The sequence below is a fragment of the Macrobrachium nipponense genome, chromosome 21 (assembly GCF_015104395.2).
Source record: "Macrobrachium nipponense isolate FS-2020 chromosome 21, ASM1510439v2, whole genome shotgun sequence".
Taxonomy (NCBI): domain Eukaryota; kingdom Metazoa; phylum Arthropoda; class Malacostraca; order Decapoda; family Palaemonidae; genus Macrobrachium; species Macrobrachium nipponense.
The window spans coordinates 59,810,185-59,828,182 of record NC_087212.1 but is presented as its reverse complement, the minus strand read 5'-3'; the positions used below and the strand labels follow the sequence as shown (position 1 = coordinate 59,828,182).

The window sequence follows — 17,998 nt, the reverse complement described above, 5'->3', positions numbered from 1 at the left end:
TCCCTTTGCTCCTTTCTCATTCAACTGTCCAACTTGAACTTTTAAGATTATTAATTCCAGTCCTTTTAGGGTGTAGAATAGTGACTTCCTGGTTTGGAAATTGAATGCTTAGTCTTTTCTTACTTTGTCCAGTATTTATATTCTAAAGGGAGATTTTAATAGCAAACTTCAAGAATCAGTAAAATTTCAATCATAACTCTTAGCTGTTATTAATGGAATATTTGCTAGTTTATGAGTCTTCATTGATTAATTATTTTGGGTACTGAGGTATCTATGGGATCTAAGGTTTACATGAGAAAGTCATGTGACTCGCTTATTTCCAGGTATTCTGCTCAAGAGAATGAAGATAGCAATGATACTGTTGCACTTCCAAACATGGAAGAGGAGAGCACTGGTAGAGATGAAAGTCAGGGTGATGAACAGCTTAGGTTGCAGTGGGATGATACTCAAGATATTAAATCAACTCCTCGTGTAACAGAAATACCACGTGATTCAAGTACCCTGTCAAATGCTGATTTGTTTACCACACCATCATTAAAAAAAGGTAATTCTTTAAATTTGTATTTCACTAGAACTTGTAACATTCATAATACCGTAATTTGCTTATAAATATTCTCTCTTTGACTTTGAACAATTTTTGTTACGGTAATCTTTTTCAACAGATTTAGCTGCCAATTCTAGCGTTCTTTCGATTGCTGATTTATTTGCCACACAGTCTGTAAGAAAAGGTAACTCGTTTATTTCCATCAGCATGGAGTATGTAGCTTTAGGATATTTTATTTGAAGTTAGTTTCAGGATGTAGGTTACTGGAATGATTGACTATATTTTGTACGGTGGTCCTGATAGTCTTGATTGTGCTGTAATTTAAGTAGGGGGTTGTTGAATGCAAAGTTGTTCTCATTACAGTAGTGCACATTTTGTTATGATTGTAGGTGACATTTGATGTGTTTTGAAACTGTAATTGCTATTTTGTATACTTTAAAAAGTGTCTATGTTTACAGGTGAAAGTGGTGATAAGGACTCTATGGACTCTAGTTTTGAGTTGTTTGGATCTGTTATTCCTGCTCATCAGCCTGGAGGTGGACTTAAACTTGGATACAATGATCAGCATAGTGAAACTGATAATGACCCAGGATTTCTGACTCCCCTAACTAGGTCAAAGTCAAGCTTCTTTGACCCAGCTGTAAGTAATTTTTAGTTTTCAGATGAGTTAGAAATGTCTTAAGATTTTTCCCTATTTTGTCTCTTATTTGTTGGTGTTTTTGTTGTATGCAATAGCTACTTGATTAGCTTTATTAAAACATCTAAGGGGAGGGAGTTAGGTGTGAATATAGCCAAGGTTATAAGACAGAATACTAATATGCTACTCTAGGCAGCTTGAAAATTCCTTAACAAAAATAGTATAGAATCTTGAGAAATGAGTTATTCTTGTTTTTGTTTTTATAAGTAACCAAAAAATAATACACAAGCTGGGGAAGTGTGTCTATTAAGAACTTCATTACTGTAATCTAGCTTACTTAAACTACCCTGTATCACAAAACACAAGATGTCCAAAGGCTTTTTTTGTTGTTGTATGTAATGTCATAACTGTATAATAAATACTGTGAATATGGTGCAGTGACCAGGTTACCAATTAATGTGTAATCGAAATGCACATGTAAGTGCACTGCATTTGCACTTCACATTTAGTAGTGCCTTGTTCTCAAGGATTTTGACGGCCCTTTGGTCTGGAGTCAAATCTCTATCTCTCATGCTGTCCTGTCATTTCCTTCATCCCTCTATATTTTCTGTCCAATCCCTTATACAAACTTAACTTCTCGCTGTCTCTTCCCCTGCCAACTAATGAGTTACAACTGCAGACGAAATTGGCCATTCTGTTGGGTCAGCGGATTTAAATCAAGGCCCAACCATGCAGTCTGTTTATTTGGGTAGGGACTGTGTGCTGTACAAGCAACTACCATCTCCAAAACAGTGCTCAACATTGCTACATACAATGTAAGACTCTCTCTGAAGAGATACACCTGAGCACCCTTGAATCAGATTAAAAACATCAACTGGGACATTATCATAATCTCTGAGATGAGAAGACAGGGTGAGAAAATTTAAATGCTTAAAAGCAGACACCTGCTTTGCAACAGTGGCAAGGAAAGCAAACAAAATGGTGTGGATTTCTCATAAAAAAGTTACAGAGCAACATTGAGCAGTTCACAGCCACATCTGACAGTTGCCAGTGTCACTCTTAGAATTTCAAAAAGGTACAGACCAACAATCATACAGGTATATGCTCCTACATCAGTGTTATCCCAGGAGGAACTGGATAACTTTTATGATGACCTAAATACCCCTCTAAAAATAACAAAGGCTGGCAAGTTTTTGAATATGGAGAGCGAAAAATGAGAGGGGAGATGACTTGATCAATTTTTGCTGTAGCACATGACAGGACTTCAAGATCATGAACACATTCTTTCAAAAGAGTGAAAACAAGAGATGGACACGGCGAAGCCCAAACCATGAAACACAAAATGAAATAGACTACATATTTGTAGACAAACATAATATAGTTAAAAATGTTGATGTCCTGAACCAAATCAATGTGTACAGCAATCACAGGATGGTGAGATGCAAAATCCAAATAAACACCTAACAAGAAAGACAAAAACTATTCTTCTCAAGACTGGAACATATCAAATGGCTGAAGCTCTCAAATCTACATTTCAGATAATTAGAAACTGCTACAAGATTCTTGTAAATCTAGAAGACCAAAATGGTAATGAAAATTATCTTTAAAACTTGAATAATGACATATTATTCCATTGAAAGAAGTAGCAAAGAAATTCAGACAAAAAGGCCAAAAAGGGCCTCCAACAGCAGCAATTCTTCTGAAGAGAACAAAGAACCCCATGAAAAACGTACAAATCCTCAAGCCCCCATCAACAATGTGGGAGAAATTGAAGCAGCAGAACTAAACAAAACTACAGAAAAAGCAATGAGAAGATGTCATTAACAGGGGCAGAGGTTTACAGCAAAACGAAGGCCCCAGGAAGCTGCAATTCACTGGGGTGCTGGAAGAGGACGGATCCTTTACAACCAACCGTGATGGAATAGTTTTGAGCGAGCAAGAGAGTATTACCAAAAGCTTTACTCCTCAGAAATACCCCATTACCATCTTCACGAAAGAGGAAAGCAACACCTATCTCGTGGCTTTCCAAAGATCACAGCATGCAAGGTGCAACTTATCAAACAAATGAAGAAGGGAAAGCACAGGGTACAGATAACCTCTACATTGGACCTAATATCAGATGCTGATGAGCCATCCAAGTCAGACTGGCACGACTATTCAATGAATGTCTGAAGAAGAAATTTTATGATCAGTGTCACTAAGATTTGCTAATGACATTATCGTTGCCCTCATCAAAGAAGAGCTTCAACAGATGCTCACCGAACTAAATGAAGCAAGCAGATCAGTAGGCCTCCACATGAACTTCTGTAAGACCAAAGTCATGAGCAATAAATACACTGAAAATACAGATGACATACTTGAAATTGAAAATCAACAGATTGAGGAAATGGACAACCACATCTATCTTGGACAATGAATCTATGTGAATAACCCTCGGTTGGCAGGCGTCTGGAAGAGCCAGTAACAGTGTTTAAAAAATAAGAAGTATTCCCATCATCTTAAAAAGAAATTATATGATCAGTGTATCCTCCCCACTGTCACCTATGGGGTCGAAACTTGGAATCTAACAGAAAAGCTTTCCCTTAAATTACGAACAATGCAGTCCCTTAAATTACGAACAATGCAGTGGGCACATGAGAGAATTATGCTAGATCTAACTTGGAAGGATAGAAAAACAGCTAAATGGATATATAAAAAAACTAAAGGATATTCTTGAAACCATCAGTAAGCTTAAGTGGAACTGGGCAGGGAACATTGCCAGGATTGACAGACAACAGAGGGACATCACAAACAACCTTCAGGATGCCAAGAAGATACACAAGAACCGAGTAAGACAAAAAACCCACTGGCGAGTATGACTTGGACCAACATCACGACAGTGCCACAGAACAGCGGAGGGATAGAAATCTATGGCGAACCTGTGGAAGGCCTACATCTAACAAAGAACTTTTGAAGGCTGAAGTGATGGTGAATGATGTTCTTTACATTTTTGAAGTCTGTTTATATGTTTAGTACAGCACATGTGCTATACAGAACTTCTATCACTACCCAATACTAGTATGTACTTTATTTTGCTGAGTTTACAGTTACCCTAGAATTATGATTGCCATTCATGCATTAACCAGTCTGTCATACTCTACACATTCGTATTTCATACAAGTAACTTACCAAGTAATTACATAGTTAAAGTACATATCTACCTTGCATGGCAACTTTTTAAATTTTGTGGTAGCGTGTCTTAATTGTTTTACCTAGGTGACAGAACCCGCCCACAACGGGAACACCAGAACTACACGGCAGCCATCAAACAGTTGGTGTATGCTGCCCTTGGTGTAAACATTGCACCATTTGCAGTAGTTTTTATTGCAATTTGCAGTTGACATTTCATATTATATATAGGTGCAGTACAATTGTTTTATTTTGATTAGCACAGACTATAGTCAGTCTTTTGTAAGGATTTGGACCAGTTTTTCAACAAATACGTATGTCATTTTCTAACGGTTCTAGTGTTCACTATTGCAGCATGATGAGCTGTAAGGCTAGGCTAATTAAAGCCTGTTACAATTCTCATACAACCTGGTCTCTCCAACCTCTTGAGCACTCTTTAGCAAGCCGCGCTCAGGGCCCTGATCCAGTAAGGAGTCCAGTGCTTGTTAACTATCAAGAGCCAGGCTAAAAAATCATATGCAGCACCCCAGACCAGGCAGACTTCGAGGTCAATCAATTTAAGAAAAAACGTCAATCGAAAGAGAAAGATATGCAAATGCACACGATGTATGAAAAAATAAAATAATAAAATTCTCCCCATCTTCCACAGGCTTTTGAAAATAACAATTTTATGCATTCAACTTACCTGTCAGATATATACTTAGCTATAGACTCCGTCGTCCCCGATAGAAATTCGAATTTCGCGGCACACTCTACAGGTAGGTCAGGTGATCTACCGCCCCGCCGCTGGTGGCGGGAATAGGAATCATTCCCGTTTTCTAAGACAGATTTTCTCTATCGGCCGTGACAGCAACATTGTTGTTGTTACTCCTGATTTGATTTTTGTGTTTTTTCATCGCTATTGATCTTCTAAGCCGGTTATTTTGGTGACGTATTGGATCTTTGGTTTGGCATACTCTTTCGTGGACTGTTTTTTGGACTTGGTTTTGGATATTTCTCATGATGTCGGATTCTAGCTTCTAGCTTTACGGTGTGTAAATGAGGGATGCATGGTGAGGCTACCGAAAGCTTCGGTAGACCCTCACACAGTTTGTAAGGGGTGTAGAAGGAATGAATGTTTCAATTTCTAACACCTGTGATGAATGTGTAAATATGAATGAGAAGAATGGAAGAATTTAATTCATATTTAAGGAAATTAGATATGGATAGGGCTAGGAAGACTTCCTCCAGAAGCGTAAGTAGGTCTCTCTCTAACGAGCCTATTAAATTAACACCTAACCCTAAACCTGTATCTTCTTCCCTCTAGTACTAAGACTGCAATCCGGCAACGGAAATTGTAGATCTTAAAGCTGCGCTACAAAGGATGGAACGTCAAATGCTGACGTTGAAAGGTAAGCACAGTGATAGTGAATTAAGTGTCCCTAGTGCAGTGGAGGGTGCGTCTGATCGGCTTCATCTCGCTCCCAGGCCTAGACCTCTTCCAAGCTCACAGGCCCAGAGGAGAAGGAATGTCAAAAGCCTACGGAGGTTATGGAGAATCCCCACCGATCAGGCGTCCCCTCGGCAGATTCTGTGACGACCCAAACAAACTGCCAAGGATCGCTATCGAAAAAGCATCCTAAAGAAGTGTTTTTCTTCGTCAGATTCTTCACCGAATGTAAGGGGATGGAGTTCTGATGAACTGTCACGCCCCGTAAAGAGAAGTTGGAAGGCTCCAACCTTGGATTCAAGCCCTGAGCTTTTCTCCGATCTATCACCTTGTGAGAAGAAGAAAAGGAGATTGGTTCCTAAACGGAAATCGGAGTTTCCTTCCGCTTCTAGACATCCCTCACCTGAATCAGGGAAGGAAAAAGAGAATGCGCTGCGAAAATTATCCTAAATGTGCAGGAGCACTTTCGGCCTTAGTAGGAGTTTTTACTAAGGAGACTCCAGGAGAAAGGACTCTTCCTTCCTTCCTAAATAAGAAGACGAAGGGAAGGAAAGAAGAAACGGAAGTTTCGGCTTATACTCAGAGGAGTATGAAGAATGCGCCAAAAACAAACGCCAACCTGGCGCAATGCGCCAGATGCGTTTGAGACTCCATACGAGTCAGAAGAGCCAGAAGCGCCAGATGCGCCATATGCGCCAGAAGCGCCAGCCTGGCGAAATGCGCCAGAAGCGCCACCCTGCGAAATGCTCCAGAAGCGCCAGCTTGGCGCAAGGAATCACGAGCGCCAACCCGGCGCAATGAGCCACAAGTGACAAATAAGAGACGGACTTCTTCCAAAAGACAATTAAGCCAAGAGGATTTGTTTAGCTTTCCGGAAGGATAAACCTTTACCTGACAGGGACTCTAGTTGTTGCACAAGCGGCCGTAGCCTTGTCAAGACATAGGTGGTTCCGGAGAAAAAGCGCGATAGGAGAGGACATCCTTCGTCTGACAGGAGAGAAAGGTGTCGCACAAGCGGCCATCGCTCTTGCCAGGAGAAGGATAAGGTCGTTTTGCAGGATCAACCTATCTCTCGTAGGGACGCAAGTTATCGCACAGCGTCGTCGTTCTTGCGAGAGTGGGGTGGATGTTGCAAGAGGCCAGTCTCCTGCTGGAAATAAACAATCCTCTTCGGAATTGGATTTGGAAGAGATTTTGGACTCTGAAGACCACTCGGCTCCGGGTTTGTCAGATTACAAGACGCTGGCAGCCTTCTTACTTCAAGAGTTTGGGGACTCTTTAAGCCCGACTGCTCCTCCTTCTCCAAGGTCCTTATTTACAAGCACGAAGGTCCCGAAACAATCATCTTTTATTAAAATGAAGCCAACCATTTCCATGAACAAGGCTCTCCGATTCGTAGGAAATTGGTTGGAATCCAAGGAGAAGGCGGGGAAGACAGTCTTTACATGCCCTCCTTCCAGACTATCAGAAGAAGGGAATTTGGTACGAGACGGGCAAAACCACGGGGTCTAGCTCTCCCGTTCCACTGCCGAAGCAGATTTTTCGAATCGGTAGATTCGTCTAGGAGCAAGCCTTGTCATCAGCAAAGATCACATGGGGGACTTCTGAGATGGACCATCTCCTCAAGGGATTGTTTAATGTCTTAGTATACCAATTCAGAGCCCTATGCTTCGACCTTTCTACGGCCCCTCAAGTGTTCACGAGGCTAATGATGAATGTTGCGAGATGGCTACATCTAGAGGGGATAAATATATCCCTTTATCTGGACGATTGGCTAATAAGAACAAAATCGGAAATTCAGTGCTTGAAGGACTTGGAGAAGACTTTGAACTTGACAAAATCTCTGGGACTGCTCGTGAACCTCGAGAAATCACAATTGATCCCCAGACAGAACATAGTCTATCTGGGGATACAGATGGATTCTCGGGGTTTTCGGGCGTTTCCATCTCAAGACAGAATTACTCGAGGCTTAGAGAAGATCTCGAACTTCTTAGGGAAAGAACGGACCTCGGCGAGGGAATGGCTCAGTCTGCTGGGCACCCTTTCCTCGTTAGAGCAGTTCATTTCCCTGGGAAGATTAAATCTCAGACCTCTGCAATTTTATCTAAAGAGGATGTGGAGTCAAAAGACAGGAGACTTGTCAGACGTTTTTCCCATCCAACAGGGGATAAATCCGACCTAAAAGTGGTGGTTAACCCCATTAACAAGGAACGAAGGGGTGTCCCTCTTGATTCGGAACCCTCACCGAGTGTTGTTTTCCGATGCCATCGGAAACAGGTTGGGAGCAACACTGGGTCCAAAGGAAGTAGCAGTTATTTGGACCAGACAACAAACTACTCTGCACTCAATGCGAAGGAACTACTGGCAATTCATCTAGCCCTGGAATACTTCGAAGCGGAAGTCAGAGGGGTGGTAGTTCAAGTCAATTCCGACAACACCACAGCTCTGGCTTACATCCGGAATCAAGGGGGCACTCACTCTTTCTCTCTGAACGAAATAGCGAGAGCTCTATTAACCTGGACAGAGGAACGGGGCATTATTCTGCGTACAAGGTTTTGTCAAGGAGTAAAAAAAACCTAAGGCAGACAGGTTGAGCAGAAAGAACCAGGTTCTCCCGACAGAGTGGATGCTCCACCTCAGGGAGTCTGCAGACAAATGTGGTCACTCTGGGGGAGACCCCAGAGCGACCGGTGTTTCCACGTTCCTCTCCAGGAAAATAGACAACTTCTGCTCGCTAGAAAGAAGATCCCAGAGCCCCACAGCGATTGATGCTTCCTCATGGATTGGTCAGGCATAGACGCATACGCCTTCCCCCATTCAAATTGCTGGGGGAAGTGTAGTAATGAAATTTGTGGCATCGGAGGGAATGAGAATGACTCTAATTGCTCCTTTGGCCTTCCCGAATCTGGTTCACAGAAGTACTGGAATGGACCGGTGGACTTCCCCAGAATCTCTACCGACAGGACAGATCTGCTCAGACAACCCCACTTCGAGAGGTTCCACAAAAAACATCCAAAGTCTCTCCCTGACTGCCTTTCGACTATCGAAGACTGGTCAGAGCGAGAGGCTTTTCAAAGAAAGTGGCAACTTCAATTGCTAGAGCCCGCAGAGCCTCTACCCTGCGGGCCTACCAATCGAAGTGGAAGTTTTCCGTAGATGGTGTAGGTCGAAGAAGCTGTCCTCTTAACCAATACCTCTGTAACCGAAATCGCGATTTTCTCCTCTTATTAAGAGAAGAATCCAAATTGGCCGTATCAACTATCAAGGGATATAGGAGCATGCTCTCAGCTGTTTTTAGAAAACGAGGGCTGAATCTCGAGAATAATAAGGATCTTCATGATCTCATCAGGTCTTTCGAGACTAAGAAATTGAGATTGTCGATTCCCCCGAGTTGGAACCTGGACGTTGTCCTAAAGTTCTTGATGTCGGACAGGTTCGAACCTATAGATAAAATCTCATTCAGAGATCTTACTAGCAAATGCATATTCCTGTTGGCTCTCGCAACTGCTAAGAGGATCAGTGAATTGCATGCTTTGGACTCTCGGGTGGATTTAGAAAAGACTCGGCTGTCATTTCTTTCCAGGATCTTTTCCTAGCAAAGAATGAGAACCCTTCTAAACCTTGGCCTAGAAGTTTCGAAGTCAAGGGACTCTCTTCTCTGGTAGAAAGAGAGTTAGGATCGGTCCCTTTGCCCAGTCAGGACCTTAAAATTTTATTTAGAAAAGAGACAGCTTCAGGATGTCGACAAGGTCTTTGGTGTTCGGTAAGAAACCCCAAGAGACCTATGTCAAAGAACGCACTGGCATTCTTTGTCAGAAATGTAATTACCGAAGCTCATAGGAATTGCCAAGAGAACTCTTTAAAGCTGCTGAGAGTGAAAGCTCACGAAGTCCGGGCTGTGGCAACTTCCCTTTCTTTACGAAGAATATCCATGAGAAACATTTTAGCAGCAACTTATTGGAGGTGCAATTCAGTATTTGCATCCCACTATTTAAAGGATGTTAGAATAACATACGATAAATGTTTCGCTCTTGGACCTTATGTATCAGCGGATACTATGCTGGGAAATGGAGCAGACGCTGATCCTTAAATTGTTTTTATATTTTTAATAATTAGTTTTTAATATTGTTGTTTTGAGTTGTGGGTTGCTTGAAAGGATGTTCGGGATGACTCCTTTCAATCTTAGTACTAACCCAATGAGGATCAGGTGATCGGGATTAGTGTCGTGCTCTATGATCATGCCAATAGGCAAGGTGTTTTGTCATGTAAGTGGATAGGACCCATTGACAAAGATCCTAAGGTTCTGAAGCGTAAGTGGGTAAGACCCCTGTAACAGACCATCAGAACTCTTAGCATGAGGTCACTACCTCGCTGAGGCTCTTGAAGCGATACGGGCTCCTAGGCAGTAGCCATGAAGTCTTTCGCTAACACAGGTAGGAATCAATTGGTTTTTAATTTTCAAAAAAAAATACCTACAACATATGTTGTTTCTGTCTATTTCAGTAGATTAGCTGTCTCTTACCCTCCGCCAAAGGTGCTAATCAGCTAAGTATATATCTGACAGGTAAGTTTGAATGCATAAAAGTTATTGTCATGATACAATAAAGTTTTATGCATACTTACCTGGCAGATATATACGGTGTATGGCCCACCCGACCTCCCCTCAGGAGACAGGTGGAAGAGAAAATCTGTCTTAGAAAACGGGAATGATTCCTATTCCCGCCACCAGCGGCGGGGCGGTAGATCACCTGACTACCTGTAGAGTGTGCCGCGAAATTCGAATTTCTATCGGGGACGACGGAGTCTATAGCTAAGTATATATCTGCCAGGTAAGTATGCATAAAACTTTATTGTATCATGACAAAAACATTTTACAAACCCTTGTGGGGCATCTTTTATAAGTCAATCATAAATTTGACCAAGTTATAAATTTTTTCTAATTTTATTTTGTCACATGATTATAGCTCACACAGTATCATAACAGCTAAGAACTAAAATCAGTAACAAATTCGCAGATTCACTGATTTCTCTATACCATATCTGACCATTATTCGCAGAAAATTTGCCTATTCACTGTATTTTTCTATGAGAAATATCCAGTTTTTTTTTTTTTTTTTTTTTTTTTTTTTTTTTTTTTTTTTATGAATTTCATCATAAAATGCACTTTTTGTGATAAAACTATTAAAAAAACCAGGTATTAAAATTTTGTGGGGTTTTCTTGAGTTTCACCTACGAAAATAAGCAGTTTTCAGCATTTTTATAGGGGTTCCAACTATTCGTGGATTCTAAACAGTGAGTGGGGGGGTCCGTGTACACATCCCCCGCGGAGACAGGGCACCACTGTATATTTGTTGCCAATTATATACGTAAATTTACTTAGATCGAAGATGCAGTAACTTTTTTTAATTATACATGTTTTCTCTAATATTTCTTTGGTATATTTATGAGTAAATATATAAAAAACATGTGAAAGAGAGAGGCAGTACATGCTCCCTTGAAGTCAAGTACACAACTAAATCATGAGCCACCTAGAATTGGGTTGCTGAGAGCCAGTCTAAAAGTTACCATTTGTAAGTTTATGGGCTATCGAAGTAATGAAACCACTTTCCCTTCCGATTTCTCCAAACCGATGGTGCATACTGTTGATACAGGCAGTCCCTAGCTATCAGCTGGGGTTCCGTTTTGACAGCTTGATAAGTGAAAATCGCTGATAACCAAAAATATGTGATTTTTGGCTTTTATCGACACCAATAACTGGATATTGGCACTGATAACTGGTTGATGGTACCTCTGTTGGGTATGTATCATACACAAGCGCCATGAAACCGGCTCGCCAATAACCGGTTACTGACTGTACTCACCAAGAGTTAATCCATCAATTACTGTAGACCTGTTACTCAAATGAGAGCATCCATCCATTAAGGGTTGTGAAGTGCAAGCAGTCTCCTCTCAGTCCGAGGCCTTCATGCAGTTATGCAGTGGATCCTTGTATAACCTCTTCGGTCCATCTGTGCCCTTCTTTGTCCTCTTTGGATAGTCCTGTCCACTCAACTTTTGTCCACAAGCGCCCACACCTGTCTGCGTTGGACCGCCTGGAGGATTTCTCACCTGTCTGCTCAACTCATTTCCATGAGCACCCACACCCAGCCACATTGGACCGTCCACTACAGGTTAAGATGAGTACCGACCAGAGGCAGTATTCACTTGCTGTAGCTCTCTGACCAGGAAAAGAAACAAGCATTGCATTTAATGCTGGCAGATTATTATGTTTCAAAGTCTATCATGCTTTATTGTTTTGGAGTAGATTATGTCCATGTGTCCCACCTCCATTTAATGTGGGATTCAAGTATGTAATTACTACTTGGTAAATTGCTTATAAAATTTTTTTTATGTCATTAGATTAAGTTTTATGTATACTTTCCAAGTAATTAGTATATTACTGCCCGCCCTCCTCCCTTCTCACGGACTTGAGGGCATAAATGAGTTGTTTGATGCCAACCATGTTGTTCCAGTGATCCCCGTAGTTGGCGGGGTCTGTCACCTAGGTAAAACAGTTGGGAAGCTCTACCACGAAATCAAAAAAAGTTGCTGCACGAGGTAGATATTTTAGCTATGTAATTATTCGGTAAGTATATATGAAACTTAATTTTATTATCAAAATAAAATTTTCTTTGTATACAGTGTACAATACAAAACATTAACACTTTTGTCCTTAAACTTTCTAGCTTGTAGAAAATCTAATTAAGGAATGATATGTCAATAGCCTGTTCTACAATTGGTCAAATTCCCTCAAGCATACAACTAATCCTTAAATTTAGTACTTAACCCCTAAAACCTTTTATATTCCAGAATTTTACGAATCCTTAACTTATTAAACTCATTTTTATGCTGATATTTTCTTTGTTCGTAGCAATTAGAATTATTGGTTATACCAGCTTTTTAAAATCACTGGAGAATATCGGTGTTTTAACACAAATTTTTCGGGAAAACACTACTTCTTGATCAGAACTCCCAGTTTTCCTTTATAAAGCAAAAACTATGTAAATAGAAAGAAGTCTGATGACAACAGTTTGCAATTTCTTTTTCTGCTATTTACTCATGGAAACCACCACAATTACAATTAAGCAGGCATCCTGAACAAAAATAAGCTTCCAAGTTAGAACACCAGTTGACATAGGTAGATAACAGCCACTTTCTTATACAACATAAACATCAACCTCTACAGGGATGCTGGGGATGGGCTGCTGTCTAAAAAAAAAAAAAAAATATTGATACAGTTAGTGGAGTGAAATGAATACTTCATAAAAAAGATAATTATCACAAAATTAATTTACAATCTATAAAAATAAAAAGTTCTATGAATCAAATTTTTCTGAACATTCAGGAGTAAATAATAGATTTAAATATCTCTTTGCAGAAGGAGTGTGACCTGAGTTTGCCAATAGAAAATACTCAAGATTTGTTTGACACTTCGTTGGCAGATACTTCTGCTCAACCCTCACCATGTCCAGTAAACCTACATTTAACACCTTTAAAAGACTCCCAGTTTTCTGAGGAATCTCAGATAGATAGTAACAATGCTTCTGTAAAGTTGAAGCTAGACTTTACAGGTCTTGAAAATTCTCAGGAAAGTGATGAACTTGTGGGACTGTGCTCTGGAAATTTTAGTGGTGAGTTGTGAATTGTGTAGTTTTTTGTTTGTGATATTTTAAGAAATGATTGTTTAGGAAGAACTTTTGCAGGATTCATTGAAAATGATCTTGGTCTTACCTAGAAAGCATCTTGGGAGATGCTTTCATTGTGCAAGTTATGTTATGCTACAGCATGGATGACTTATTGCTTCTCAGATGGTGACCATACTGTTGGGATTGAGATTAGGAACAAAGTGTAAGTTAGATGGTGCCAGATCAAGCTAGTAAGGGGCCTGAGGCAACTATCCAAAGCCATAGTTGTCCACTTCAGCCACTGCTGCATACCTTTAATGTAGCTTTTTCTGTTGCATCTTATGGAGTTTTGTCTGTCTCAGTTGTGATGAGTGATACTTCCCATTAACAATTTGACCGTATTCCCATTACCCTATCACAACAGCACTCAGAATCCCAAAACACATAGGCTAGCTGTTAGACACTTGTTGCTTGAATTTTTTTGTCTGGTGAAGAATCATTGCTTCCAATGCTAATTTGAAAGTTTTCATTCTGACCCTCTATTAAATTGTTAACATTAACCTGCAGCCATATTGAAGATAATCTGATCATTGCCACAATATCAGTCATAATATGCACTGAGCTGCAACTGATGATCATGGTCTCGGCTCTATCGCAGGTAGTTAAATGTCTGTCATCAAACCATGCAGTGAATGGCGTTCATTTTTGTTCATTGGTGGCCAATGATTTTGGATGCCTCAGCCTTGGGTCATCTTATTTGCTGTCCCTGCTTTTCTTGAATTCTGCAGGCTGCTTAAAGGGAAAAGATGGATTTCATTTTGTAATGAGTTAATCATGGTGCATTCTTCACATCCATTTTTATATTTTGCCAGTACCCAGTGACTTTAGAATTGCCTAACCAGCTTTGCAATAAAGTCATTCGAGATGGTGTGCATAGTTTCTACTCTTCTTTCTAGGTGAATCTGAGAACTGATCCTACCCCATATGTATATAGTAATGGTATCATTGATGATTTATTTTGTTACACATGTGAATACTTTCATGTACATACTTGGGCCCTCATGGATCCACAAATATCTGAGGCACTTTCAACTTTGGAAAACACAATCACTTTAAGTAAAAACCCCTTTAAGTAAAAAACAAAGTATTTCTAACCACAAAAGCTCTCAGATGTCAAATGCCTGTCTTACCCCTCTCCACCCATCCCCCAGTCTTCAAACCCTCTCCCCACCTGAGAAACTCCTTCCCAAGTCACCCACCCCCACTAACCCATTCTCTACATGCTTATGCTTGTGAGCAGCATTAACATCTCTCTACCTGTCCAGCATTACCAACTGCTTCTCTCTCTCTCTCTCTCTCTCTCTCTCTCTCTCTCTCTCTCTCTCTCTCTCTCTCTCTCTCTCTCTCTCCTGCGGAGCATATTTTTTCTGACTTCTGCATTCTATATATATGTTTGTATCCTGGGTGTTGGTTGTGTGCAGATGTCAAGTTGCAGATCATAGGAAGATGAGAAAGGTGCGGGCAGAGGTATAGTAACTGCAAAGCATTTCATAACTCACAGGAAAATAGGCAGATACATTTATGGTATTTTTATTATAAATTGTATGATTTATTTGTTTTTACAACTGCACAATATTGTTTTTTTCATATTTTAGAAGTAATTCATTTTCTGTATATATTTTTCTTGGAAAATGAATAATTGAAGTGATATTTTGAATTGAATAAAAATTTAAAATACTAGTTAGGATAGGCAATTAAATTACTATACTACACATATGCGGAATTTTGTACACTATAAGCTAAATGAGTTGCCCCTAGATAGTGTATTGTTTAAGCTATTATATAAGTTAGTCTTTCTTATGTGACAATTTTGTTACTTGCATAAAATGAAATTTTTGTCATTTGTGTTGGCAATGATGCAGTACTAAAAAAAAATACTGAAAATATATTTAGATGGCCTACTTGTCAACAACACTCACAAAATACTATGTACACAGTAAATATCAATGCATGTACAATCTTAATTTCTTTAAGGCTATAACTGATGTAACTGGAATAGACTCAAAAACAAAACAAGCATAATGATATAGGATCAAGAACACTTGCTCTTGCTTTGAAAGAAAAACCTACTTTTATATACACAAAAGATACTAGGAGATAAATTTTACTACGATAGTGAACAACCAAAATGCATATACCTTCTCAAAATTTGAAGAAACCTAGAGAACATTGAACAAGTTGGTTGGCCCAAAACAAATTCTTGTTTTTACAGTAACCCAGAAAATGATTCCTGAAAGATTATAGCACAACATTAATGTTACCATGTATAAATTAGTCACTTCGGTTAAATATTTAGAGTAATCTTGCAATATTATAATTTTCCATAAATGATGTTCTCTTCCTTCACACAAAGGATGGCCTGAGTTGCTGTTATACACTTATTCTTTATTTTAACAATTATTAAGTGTTATTTGCAGAATCTGTTATTGTTGTTGCTGTTGTTTTTATTGTATTGTATTGTTATTATATTGAGATTTTCTTTGTTCACTTTTTAAAGCTAGCCTTCTAGACTTGTCTTCTTTAACAACCTGAGGTCCCTAGCTAGAAATTAATTGCATGCAATCGTTTTAATTTTGTAGTTTTTAATATTTTTACTATTATTCCCAATACATATTATTACTGTCTTACCATTATTTTGAATACTGTTTTACAACTAGTACTTCAGAAACTGTGTACATATTGCCTATGATGATTTTTATTATTTTATTTTTATTATTTTATCTCGTGTATCTGAGGTGATTTATTGTATTGTGTTTACTTTGAATGATCCATGTATGTGGCCTGTGCTGAAGTAAAGGATAATATTATTTTTATATAGCATATTTGATTACTATATTAGTAAAAAACTTAAATTAATTCATGAAGCTTGAAGTTAGCATAAGAATTGAGTATTTAAAGTTAAATTTGGTTTAACTAACAAACAATAATGATTGTTGTATAAATACTATTGTTTATGAATAGTACGGTTAATTTTTTTATTTTTTGTTCCAGCAACAAGACCTGCCAGCAAGATGAAATGACCTTTGTGATGATCTCCCCCACAAAGATATCAATGATTTAATGGGTCTGTGTTCTGGTAGGTTCACTAGTCAGGTCAATGAGAAGTCTGAGAAAGAGTTCAAGATGCCAGCTGCATTCTCTGCTTTATCTGAGAATCGAGATAAGCCAAGTGAGGAGAGGATGACGAACTGCTGGAGCTCTGTAGTGGTCAATTTACTAAGTAAGTTGTTGTTGTTGTTGTTGATCCAAGTGACACCTTTTCATTTAAGAACAAGCATTTTAGGCCAACTGTTTAAAAATGTGGTCATTCAGTTGATACCCTTTCACTTATGACCATTCTATAGCTAATTTTTAATAATGTAGTAATTGTGATGGTAAAAATGTTTGAAGTTTGTTTTTTCTGCTTAATGTACATGTTTGTATTGTAAGTAGTGATTTCTATAAATCTTACCTAACATTCATATAGCTTTAAGTTTAGAGGTTTGGCTGAATCACCAATACCTGCACCAGAAGCACCTACAGAACTTCACAGAGTACTGTAGTATGGGGGATATACCTGGGGAGCAGGAGTTGGCACCTCATGGGAACTGGGTTCCAAGCCCCTACTTCTCCCAGGAAGAAGAGTTCCCATGTGATCTTGATTAGCTAAAGGAAGAATCGAATGGGGACTCCTCCTTAGCCGAGGAAGCAAGCCCTGGGGCCCAAAGACACCTTTGTACTGGGATAAAGTGAGCCCAGAGGATATGGTCGTGGACCTGCCCTTCAGTGAGGATACAGATGAAAACCCTCTTCAACATGCAGGGAGGCTTCTAAAGGTTGGGGTGACATTTCCTGCACATCCAGGGTGTGTCCTAGCTGCTCCAGAATCCCCAGAACGAACAAACGTCTCATTCCATTGGCTCATCCCCTCCAACATCTCCAGAGTGTGAGATTGACATGCTACTTTGGCATTTTATGATTCCATGCCCCTAAGGAAACTGATGAGGACTCAGACTCCTCTATGGGGTGCGACCTGCAGAGAATAGCAACACCACCTGAAATACTTGCCTCTGCATTGGGCCATGCTAGACTGGTCTTGCCCAAATTCACACCCCATAACCAGATGGGACCCAAACCTTGCCAGGGGTGGCAGATGCCCCTCCCCTAGCCCACCATCCTTTGATCCAGGCCTTCCATGCACAACCCATGTGTAGGAATCATGCCTAGCTCACCCCTGTGGGGAGCCAGGAACAACAGCCAATTCTGTAACTACCGTCGGGAAAAGCTGAAAAGGCATTTTACAATCTTTGATTGTTTTTAACTAGTTTCCAGCTTGAACTAGAAGATAATCCTGTTGTTAAGACCTCAGGTTTGTTAGCTATGAAAAATACAAATTGATTAAAAATTTGTCATTTTATATTTTAATTTAATCACTATAAAGTTATATATTTTAGATTCTAAAAAATCAAATTTAATCACTGTACGCTTCTAAAATATAAAATATAGAAGTTAGATTA

The 17,998-nt window shown here is 39.6% G+C and overlaps 1 protein-coding gene across 1 annotated transcript in view; it reads left to right on the top strand.

Annotated features, from left to right (window-relative positions):
- Positions 1-17,998, top strand: part of LOC135197488 (claspin-like) — a 269,392-nt gene that overhangs the window by 158,970 nt on the left and 92,424 nt on the right. The window contains 7 exon segments of the mRNA XM_064224552.1: positions 324-544; positions 663-728; positions 1,003-1,184; positions 13,196-13,448; positions 16,494-16,517; positions 16,549-16,676; positions 16,679-16,722. Coding sequence (XP_064080622.1) covers positions 324-544; positions 663-728; positions 1,003-1,184; positions 13,196-13,448; positions 16,494-16,517; positions 16,549-16,676; positions 16,679-16,722 — 918 coding nt within the window.